At 39.1% G+C, this 11124-nt stretch overlaps 1 protein-coding gene across 1 annotated transcript in view; it reads right to left on the bottom strand.

Moving 5' to 3' along the window:
* The window catches only part of LOC104407406 (suppressor of tumorigenicity 7 protein homolog), a gene marked incomplete at its 5' end in the record, with an annotated part of 14380 nt that extends 7277 nt beyond the window's left edge, over window positions 1-7103 (bottom strand). The window contains 2 exons of the mRNA XM_010016686.1: window positions 1858-1950; window positions 6953-7103. Of these exons, the coding sequence (XP_010014988.1) occupies window positions 1858-1950; window positions 6953-7103 (244 nt within the window). The remainder of the gene's footprint in view (window positions 1-1857; window positions 1951-6952) is intronic.
* Window positions 7104-11124: the final 4021 nt, after the last annotated feature.

Below are 11124 nucleotides of genomic sequence, written 5' to 3'. Positions count from 1 at the left end.
CTAAGAGTTTAATTAAAATATTATAAACTAAAAATATGTATGATCTTTTGGTCTGATAATTCAATCAGTTTCAAAAGGAAAACACAGATAATTTGCAACTTCTCTTTGATTTAAATGAAATTTAGGGATTGGGAAATACCAGATCATGGACTTCATTGATTTCTTGCGCTCAGTTTTTTGCACTTGCTTTTGACACAGACTCAGACTTGTTGTTCCAGTCTGTTATCCAGTCATGGCAAAAGTTTTGTGATTGCTATTTTTAATTTGGATAGCCTATCAGATCTTAGTGTTCTGATATATTTGTCCTTTAAAACACACACAATTAAAGGGTGTGGACAGGTACGCAAAACCCCTTTAAACAACCTGTGTCTGTCATGGTATGTTAAACCCTTCCCTACTCAAACCCAAGAGATTTTGCAGTGAAAAGCATTTCCCATAACTGCCAGAGCAGAACCCAAATGCCTGCACATGCTGTTAAAGGAGTCCCTTGCTTCTAACATTTGACAAGAGCAATTAGTTTTGCATCTAAAAAGAGAACACTGAGCTATTCTGCATGATTTTGCCATTCCTAAATCTCCTGACACTCCACCCTCCCCAGCTCAGCATCCCTCTGAGTAAAGCAAGCAGAGCACTCTAAGAGGTGTTGTTATAATTAGGGTGATTATAATGGGGTGGGGAGATACTGTCGGTTGCCAAGGATTTCTGTGTAATAGCAGCAAGAATGTACTGTGAAGGAGAAACTTGCAATAAGCAGATTTTTGCTGTATTATTCTCACCTAATGTTTACTTATGTAGGCTTATATAAAGTGGCAATGCATTTTTTAGCCCAAACCAGAGAGGTTCTGAATGAAAGAATACAGAGAGAGCAAATGCCTTTGAAACCAGCCTGCACAGCAGAAGCAGGTTGCATTGTATTTTTCCCAGAACAGATTTCTCTTTATTCCTTCTTCAGGATAGAGAAGGTGAGAAGAATCTCCTTCCTTGTACCAACTTGGATCTCCTCTGCCCTGACCCTGCAAACCCCTTTGCACTTGTGTGTATTCCATTTGTGCTCACAAAAAGACCCACTGTAAGAAAACATGTGGGAATGAAGCATAACTGTTTGCAAGACTGGCTGCTTTGGCTCTTTCTCTGCATTCTTGTGCTTCACTGCATGCACTGCAGTCAACTCTCGCTAACTTGGACTGTAACACTTCTCGAGGGCTGGATCTATCTTTGTATCTTGCAGAGCACTGGGAACGCTGCTGGCACTTTGCTGCCAACAAATGTATGTGTTTATCATATGCCAAACAATATATGTGTTTATTATATGCCAAAAACACACATAAAAAATGACTGAGGTAATTTCACATCAGTCTCTTCAGCACACACACCATTACACGAAGAAGCCCTTTCTTGCTATTTAAGCATTACCTGTCAGATTAATAGCTGCATTAATGATCCAGCTGTCTTCAAGCAGGTTTGATCTTGCCTTGGAATTCAAGTAGCTAGAGTGTCTACAAAAGACTAACAAGGCTGTGCCACTGTGCTTTTGGCTTGATGGGATGTTACCCTAGCTGAAAGATCAGACATACTTTTCCGTGTCTTGACAAGAGAGAAGATCAAGATCTAATTGATTTTTACCTCTTCATTAATCTCTCTCCCTGTCCCTACACTGCCAACAACAATAAATATAGTTAACTGTTACTAACTGTGGCAAGGAGCTGCCTCCTAAAGCATCAAGGAAGCCCCAGAGACCCAATTATTCTAATCCAGTGTTTTCAATTTAAAAGGCATCAGTGGAGATCAGTGCTGCAAGACTCAGGTAAACAATTCTTTGATGTCAACAATAATAAGAAGAAAGTAAGTTGGACATACATGGTAGTAGTTCTCTATCTGCAGTTTCTGTACAAATAGGGTAAGGGTAGAAAAGATGTCCTTTTTCCAGTGGATAGGGGATCATTCTGAAAGCTGGAAAGAAAACAACACCGTGTACAAGTTACTGTGAGTGTGACAGTAACATATTTACAGACAGTAACCATGCTACAATTTTGAAAAATAAACACAGACAAAACACAACATTTATATTGGCTGCAAAGAGGATAGAAGTTGCTCAGTGAAATGCCCAAATACAAATCTACATTGAGCTTTTAATCCTGAACTTGAGTTTCTTTTTATTCTTGGGAAGAGGTTTGCGAGTATCAAGGGAGAGCACATTGCAAGTACATACATAAATGACTGTCTGATCAGAGCCCATGGTACTTACAATTCCATAGCCACATTTACGCACTTTGCTGAGGCTTTTAAAAATTCTAAAATTTAAAAATTTTAAAAATTCTGTAGAATTTTTGAACTTCAGGGGAAAGAAGTGTATCTGATATAACAGGTATAGCCCACAAAAATGACCATCTGAGCTTGTGAATTCAATTCTGTGCATCAAGTGTAATAAAAGTTTTGCATGGAAAAATGTACACTACTTTTTTCCCATCACACTCCAGCAAACCAGGTAACATTGATGACTCAAGGCCAGAGAACCAGTTTTCCAACACAGTCATGTTTTCATTTTATATTTGGCAATCAAAGATTAATACTGCATTATTAAAACCAGGTTCTTCACATGCATTCTTTTTAATGCAGCAGATCAAGTGAGGTTTCCAATATAAATCTCCAGGTCATGGATTAAATACTACTTAATCTTATGCATTTTAAAAATTGAAAATAATAACAGAGAGGGAGGGAAATGGATAACTAAATCTGGATGGTGCTGATGTCATAGGCCATCTGAGGGTGGTTTATGGAAACATCAGAATACTTGACTGAATTATAGCTTTGCAATCAAGGCATCCTTTTCCATTATCCTATATATTATTCTCACTGTTAAAATGTCATCAGTGTGTTATTCTCACTACTCCTATGAGCATCAGTCACTGAAGCAATATTTTCCTCAACAGATGTCCTAGGAGCAGTGTTTATTTTAGATGTTAGGTACAGCCCACAGCCACACGATAACACTCTATCAGTTATCTTTTGCTCACAAGGCAACCGAGGAATTGGTTATAATACACAATACCACAGTATTTTCAGTTGTGCACACTGCATTTGAAATAATGTTAACTGTATTTTTTTTGTGCAATTATGAGAGTGTATTTTTTCTTGATTACTGTGTTTCAAGCAATAGTAAAGAAGGCAGAAATCCTCAGACTGTAAAACAACCTGGACTGTAAGGCTCTCCCAATATTAACCTCTCCCCTCCACAGCAACCCAAAAAGCCAAGCAGAAGTACAATAATCCAAGCCTTGTATGATCTTCACAGGCAGCAAACTTGGGTGCCTGTGCGAAAACATACATGGAGGAATGTTCAACACTTATTACTTCAAAATCACTAGCATAACGTTTTCCTTCCAATTAGCTTAATACTTGAACAGACAATCAAGCCTCTTCTGCCTCACCCTAAATCACAGTAGTATTACGATTCTAATAAAAATAAAAAGGGATGGTAAAGATGTTGCTTTTGTAAAACAAGTGAAAAACATCTGAATAGATTTGGCTGAATTTAAACAGCCGTCTTTGACATGGACCAAATATGGAATATTTACAGCAAACCAGTTTAGTTAGCAATGTTATCAGCCATGGAAGAAAGTGCTCTGGTTCACCTGTATCAGTTTGTGTTTACATAGGTACTTCTCTGCCTTACTCTTACAGTATCACCTGATCCTATTTTACATTAATCAATTCAGGTAGCACAGAGGCAGTTTGCCATTCATCCATCTGCTTGTCGTACAAGCTACCGCAACATTTGAGATCCCCTAGGTTTTTCTTCTTCATACACACAACAGGAAACATGACACACCTTTAGAAACTGACAGTGACAAACAAGCACCTCAAACTCTTGAAATTTGATTACATTTGAGACTACAGAACCTCTGTACAGAGCACTTGGACCAAATCCAGAGCAACATTTCACGTGGTGTCACTTGGGCTTTTTTAGTTGTCCTATGAATAAAACTGTACACTGACTGATTGAAGAGAGAGCAGGAAACAACCAACATTCCAGTTTGATGATGAGCATTATTTTTATAACCTCCCTTTTCTCAATTGTTGAATGCAATTTAGGAAGAACATTCTGTGAGAATTTTGGAGTTTTAAATATCACAGTGACATTTCCGCATAAAGTTGTTAGAGGTTGTCTTAATTAGTGGTGATCTTATTCTCCTCCAAAGTATTAAAAATGTAACCCCCAAGTGACTGACTTATGTATTTAATTCTGCCCAATTCCCACAAGGTCAGAACTAAATAGTGTATGTATGTGGGCATTAAATTCCTACGTGCAACCTACTAAAATGAGACTTGTGGTTATTTAAGCACACTGACAGAATATTACACTTTCAAGACATGGCAAGTACATAAATACCTAGGAAGAAAGCCAGGGCACTGACCTGTACTGTATGTAGACTTGGACTGTTGGTAAGAACTAATATTTAATTAAATGTAATTTCTCTGTCATGTTTCCACTGGTCTTAACTTAAAATTGTGCAAAGATGCCAAGGAAACCTTTTACAAGTAAAGGATGTAAGAGTGACATAAATTCACTTCAACCGTAAAGAATATTACCCAGACTAAGATATGAACCAGAAGTTATGATTATTGGACTAAATACTGATGAAATCACTAAAACCCATGGGATTCTTTATGTGTTCAAAATCTGAACAAAATTACTGAGAACTGGTGCAACTGTTCATCTCTCTCTGAAAGCACTGTGCAAAATGAATTATGGATTTTTCTTTATTGTTATGCAACAATACTCATGTATATCTTTATAGGCTACTATACAAATATTAGCTAATGAAGTGCATATTCAGATTGCTGTGGAGGTAATAAGGAGCAGAATCAGTTCATGGGCGGTGTTCAAGGCCAGGTTGGACAGAGCCTTCGGCGACATAGTTTAGTGCGTGGTGTCCTTGCTCATGGCAGCAGGGTTGGAACTAGATGATCTTAAGGTCCTTTCCAACCCTAACTATTCTACGATTCTATGTAGTTAGCTGGGAATGCCCTCACTGTCTTTAGTCACAGATGACTAAATTTCCTCAGAGGCAGGAGGCCTGCAGGGCAGCCAGCCTCCTGTATCAAAAAGCTGGTCCTTGTAAACAGCCCTTTAGGGACTCCCCAGCCTGACAAATCAAAATAAGATCTATTTGGGATTTCCTGCAAAATACTGCTTCGTGATGATGGGATAATGAGCCTAGGGCCAAAGAAGTTCTGCAAGCACCTGAAGAGAAGAAACACTACATAAAAGCAACCCACTGGAAATAAGCCACTGGGAAAGAAGCTTTGACAGAGAAAGTAATAGAGTGGGAGAAATGACAGGGAAACAGCATGCAGGCAGGACAGACAACAATGCAGCAGAGCAAACCCCAGGTGGCAATTGTATGGATTACTGAGCAAGGTGTTCCATACACTTAGAAATAAAGCCACTGATTCCTCAGGGAGCCTACATTGCAAATTAGGTAAGTTCAGCTCACTTCATGCAGTGACTGAGACAGTAAGTCTTTTACAATGGAGGTATTAACTGCATTTCTGTAGAAATTATCATGGTGACAAACTTTTCTAATGAATGAGAACAGAAAATGGAGAAAGAAAGAAAAAAAAAAGTGATACAGTAAGGCAGGGAGAGGCTTTACCTTACAATAAGGTAAAGAGAACTGGAAAATAGAATAAGCAGAGCAGAAAGGGGAAACTAGATTTCATCAAGAAAAACCTGCATTAAAAAAGGCCAATTATAAATGGTACTTTTTAATTCTCTGAAACCTGAAAAAATGTATCAAAGATAGGATAAGGCAAGCTACAATATATGACCTTTGGAGGTCATATAACTCAAAGCAGGGTTATCTTCAAATTTAGGTCTGGTTGCTCAGACCCATGTCCAGCTGAGCTCTGAGTGTCTCTGGGGATGGATATGCCATAGCCTATCAGCAACCTGTTCCAATGCATCACCACTCTCATTCTCAAATCATCACCACTCTCATTTTCTTACGTCTAGATGAAATTTCTTGTTTCAACTTGTGTGTATCACCTCTTGTCTTTCTGTTGTGCCATTTTGCCAAGGACTCTGACTCTGTCTTCCATATCATCTCTCTGTTGGGTGGTGGAAGACAGCAACTGGATCCTCCCTTCACTGACTAGAAGTTTTTAGGAAGTTGAATAAAACCAGCTCCCTCAGTGTCTTTTCCTGCATCACATGTTGCAGTCCCCTTTGTATCCTACTAATTCTCCACTGGACATATTCAAGTTTGTGAATTAAAAAAAAAATCATAAAACACTATATTGTTTTATACTGCACATTAACATTTATCTACCTGTAAGGCACTTTTGTAATTTCGCAGTATCAAACCATTCACAGAACCATAGAGTCGTTTGCATTGGAAGAGACCTTTAAAGATCATCTAGTCCAACTCCCCTCCCATCGACAAGAACATGACTAGACCAGCTTACTCAAAGCCCCGTCCAATCTGGCTTTAAAGACGTCCAGGGATGGGGTATCCACAACTTGTCTGGCCAACCTGTTCCAGGGTCTCACCACCCTTATTGTAAAAAATTTCTTCCTTACGTCCAATCTAAATCTACCCTCTTTCAATTTGAAAGTGTTCATTCAAATAATAACAAACAAACCTCTACAACTCTGGAATAAGGAAGGCAAATTATTATCCCCTTATCCATGAGTAAGAAAATACACCTTCATAAAGATGGGAACTTTTGTTCAGTATTACACAGACAACACAATGAAAGACTTCACAACCCTTTTTCTCATTAAATGAAGTTTGCATTTTCAGTTTGAATTGCCAATATTTCAATGCTGTGAGGATATAACAGACCTCCAAAATTCCCACATGCTACACTTCACAAAAAGCCAGTATTTTCTCATTACATTCAATAAAAATATTTTATTAGCTCCTTTGTAAGAAAGAGGATTACTTACTGCCTTCCCATGTACAGTGTAGGAGATTCAATGCCCCCTCTACTCTTTTCCAGTGTTGAAGATGAAAGAAAGCATATGCTATTGCTTCACTGTCCCCTCTCTTCAGAATATGTTCAGGGGGCAGAATTAAGCTTTTCATTTCTAGAAGATACTGCAATAAAAAAGCAGAGCACAATTATTTCAGAGGTAATAAAAAACACAAAAAAGCTGTCTGCAATTCAACAATGCACTCTGAAAGGTCTATTTCCCTGAAGTACTTTCTCTCATAAGTGTTTCATCAAATGTGTACCATCACCATCTGCACTTGAAGATAATTACTGAATTATTCCCAAAGACTAAGATATGCTGACAGATGGTTAATGTTCTGCTCTTCAGCTGTAGTAGGGGGACTACAGAGAATTTCCAAGTGAGATGTCTCTCTTATCAAAGGAGGTGGAAATAAAGGGCTTAAAGCAGAAAAGAGAATCTAATTACAAGAGCTTTTAAATTAAAAGTGTTAATAATAAAATGAAGAAGACATTAAGCAGTTTGATGCACATAGTGTTTCTATAAGTAAACATGTGGTACTCATAGTTTGTACACAGGTTGCTTTATTGCATTGCCATCCACTGGTTGATAGGTCTATGAATATGCAGGGTTGGTAGCCACCTAAGTAGCTACCAACAAGTTTCAAAATAAAAAAGTTACAAAATGGAACAACTACCTGATTTCCAGAAAAATAGTACTTGATGTTTATCTTAAGATTGCTACTTGAAATAGTTACTGAAAATGGTATGAAAATGAAAAGCACCACTGACCAAACCCACAAGCAATTTTCCCCATTACTGGATCCCCCAAAGCAGCAGTGGATAAAGCACATGGAGGGTTTATTCCACAGGAGAAGATAGATGTCCTGGCTGTCATTCAAGCAGGTGATTTTTCCTCCTTCCCCAGCCCATGAGCTAGACCACTACCAGTTCAGCAGAAATTAGCTCATCACTGGTGGTACACTACGTTCCAGTTAGTGGATTGGAAAGATGTACCCCTTGCTGGCATGCTTTACAGTGAAAGGAAGGACAGTCAGAAATCACAGGTTACCGAATCAACTTCTGTTTGTCAGATCTCCTCTGAGAAGTGTAACATTACCCAGCTGTGAGCTGACTGCTCTTGAACAGCATAGGGAAACTGTTGCTCTCTTCCAGGACGCCCAAGAGAAAATGTTCTCCCCACCAGACTATTTAAATTAACACAAAAGGCAGCAGGTGAATCAGGCAGTAGGCTGTCAGGCCCTAACACAAAGTTCAGAAAGTAAAGTTATGGTTAATCACTGGCATAAAGAGAATAAGTGTGCAGCTCCTCCACTCCACCCTGTGCCTACGCACTGGTCTGGAAGGAGGAGGACTGCAGGACCTAGGGACTGACAACAACCCAGTGCAGGCACCCACAAGAAGGCAACCTGACTCCAGAGCTGAAACAGAAGCATAGGTGGTGTTAACCTTCCACAGCTCCTCTTAAACTCTGACTTTTGTGGATGGGATGAGCTAGTGCAGAAAAGAGGAGGAAAGGGGGCAAAAGAAGAAAACAAGAATTGAAAATCAGCCTTGGGAAGGAAAGAGTTAAAGGCTAGAGGGAAATGAGCACCACCAGCATGATGTCATGGAGGGACAGAGCAAGTCATCCTTCACATAAAGGAGCCTGGAAGGACCTAGTAAACAGGTAAAGGATTTGAAGAGACCATAGTCAAAGCAAAGAACCCTGGGAAATAGACAGATACTTCAAATGGGAAAGAGAAACCACTAGTGTTTCTGATGCAGGTAACAGTATTAAAGGAGGAGAAACTGAAGTAGTAGTGGGAGTAATAAGTGTGACACTTGAATTTTCTCTAAAGCCTTTCAGAAAAATCGGAGAGAGCTGCAGAGCAGGTGGATTAATGGAGGAAGCCGCAATTTAGTAGGCAGGACAGGGGATTAAGAGTGACAGAGAGAACAGAATAAAGAGCTGATAAGAGGGAGGGAGCTGCCAGACTTACAGAAATACAGCAAACATTCTTATTAACTGCTCTAATGAACGTGCCAGCCTTTTAAAAACACACATTATACCTGTTGAGTAGAATGGAATACAGCTGTAAGAGCTGCATGTTTCTATCTGGTTTATGAATTTAGAACTCTTATTTCCATTTTTTTTTTCCAAAATTAAATGAGAACGTAAGTTCTTGTATTTAAATATTTCACTTAAAGTAAAAAAAAACAAACAAAAAAAAAAACCAAAAAAACCAAACCATAAACTCAAAGCCATGTCACTATTTGAAGGGAAAGAAAAAACAGGAAGGAATATTCTATTTCTAGGAGCACTGAGATGAAAAAATGTTATTTTGATTCTTATGTATTATTTGTTATCAGTGATTAAGAAACAAATCAAATGGAAATACCAGATGGAAGAATATGTCTTGGCAATTGCAAATCATTCTTAGCCCTTACCCAGTTGTGTTGATTTTTCAGTCTGTATTTTTCTCAGTTTCAGAAAGAAAACCCTATTTTTAAAAGTCCCTCAGATAAACACTCCTCCCTCATTACTCTACCAACAGCTACTTTCCCAAACAAAAAGTACATAATCTAGTTCAGTGATATTCAAGAAGACCCACACACGAAGTTGACAGATGGCTCATTTGGGCCTCATAATAGTTTTTGGTTTACGCACAAAGGTCAGCCACGCCTTTTGGGCATGCAAGCTGTCAATTAATTTATTCTGGAGGCATTTCCATCAGGAATGCTAACTGTCCACATTAGACCTTGTCTGGAACACTCTGTACGGTTCTCATCAGGCACTTACAGAAACATAAAGATCAAATATTTTGTACAGAATAGAGCTAATCAAATAAATGTCAAGTCTGCTTTGTGACAAGGCACTTGAAGGTTTCCATCTGTTTAACTTATTTAATTAGGAGTAACGGGTACCAAAATGCACCTAGCTGTATGTAGGGCTTGATTATTATGGAAGGAGAGCTATGACTGTCCCTGAAAATTAGGATGGTCTTGATGTCCCAGAGTTTCACATCCATTTGTGCATTGCTGTATTTTCAAGGGGAGTTCAGAGCCTGTAGAGCTTTCAGGTTCCCAGAGGTTTCGGTGACAGGGCACAGGGCTTACTTGGAGATTTGGCCAAGTGCAGCTCCCTTTTATAGTAACTGCAGGCTGCAGGCATGCAGATACTTGACAGATTGCAGGACCGAGTCCCAGCAATCTGATTGGTTTCTAGCAGACTGTCCATGAAATCAACACAGTCCCCCTGAAACATTTTGGATTGGACAAGCAGACAGGTTGCAATGAAATTAAATTAAATGAAGAAAAAAATAATCTTCCTTCAAAAAGTGTCTAATGATTGCTTCAGTCCTCATGCTGCCCATGTAACATGTGAGTCACAGTCCTGATGGACTTCTGAATGCAACAAGTATCTCCAGCTCTTGGAAAAGATCAGCCAAAGACATCTGATTGTAGTTTCCAAGAGGCTGTTACTGCACTTACTCAAAGATACTACACTAGACAGATACAGTCTTCCCTTCAGCCACCAAAGACTTCAGGGTACGAATATGACTAACATTTCCAAAGGCCTCAGTCCAGAGCTCAGCCCTTGTTGTTACAGGATTAATATGCACACAAGATCCTACCATACCACTAAAATTCATACCAGTATGAACTCCATCAGGCTTTACAAGAAAGCAACCTACACCACTTAACAGACACCCTATTAACTGTAACTCCTGATACAGTGGCATCCTCTCAGATTCAATCACGACCTTTACAATTTAAGTAATAAAACTTCACTACCTTTTCAATACTTTTAATACATAGGGAAGATGTGAACACTCTGTCATCTTGACAGGGCTTTGAATGTATGCATGGTTCCACTCCAGAGGGAGGGTCAAGTAACAGGCTAAGTAAGAAACTTAGCAAAGAGCTAGCCATCATGGAGGAAATGAAGAGAAGGCTCAGGGGAGACCTTATAACAGTCATCCAGTACAAAAACAGGGCCTGCAAGAAAACCGGAGAGGGACTTTTTACAAGGATATGTAGTGATAGGATAAGGGGGAATGGTTTTAAACTGAAAGTGGGTAGATTTAAATTAGGTATTAGGAAGACATTCTTTACTGTGAGGGTGATGAGACACTGAAACAGGTTGCCCAGAGAAGCTGTGGC

This window comes from Nestor notabilis, unplaced genomic scaffold (genome assembly GCF_000696875.1).
Source record: "Nestor notabilis isolate BGI_N333 unplaced genomic scaffold, ASM69687v1 scaffold1356, whole genome shotgun sequence".
Lineage (NCBI taxonomy): Eukaryota > Metazoa > Chordata > Aves > Psittaciformes > Psittacidae > Nestor > Nestor notabilis.
Note: the sequence above shows the minus strand (reverse complement) of the source record. Positions and strands in the feature narration are given on the sequence as shown.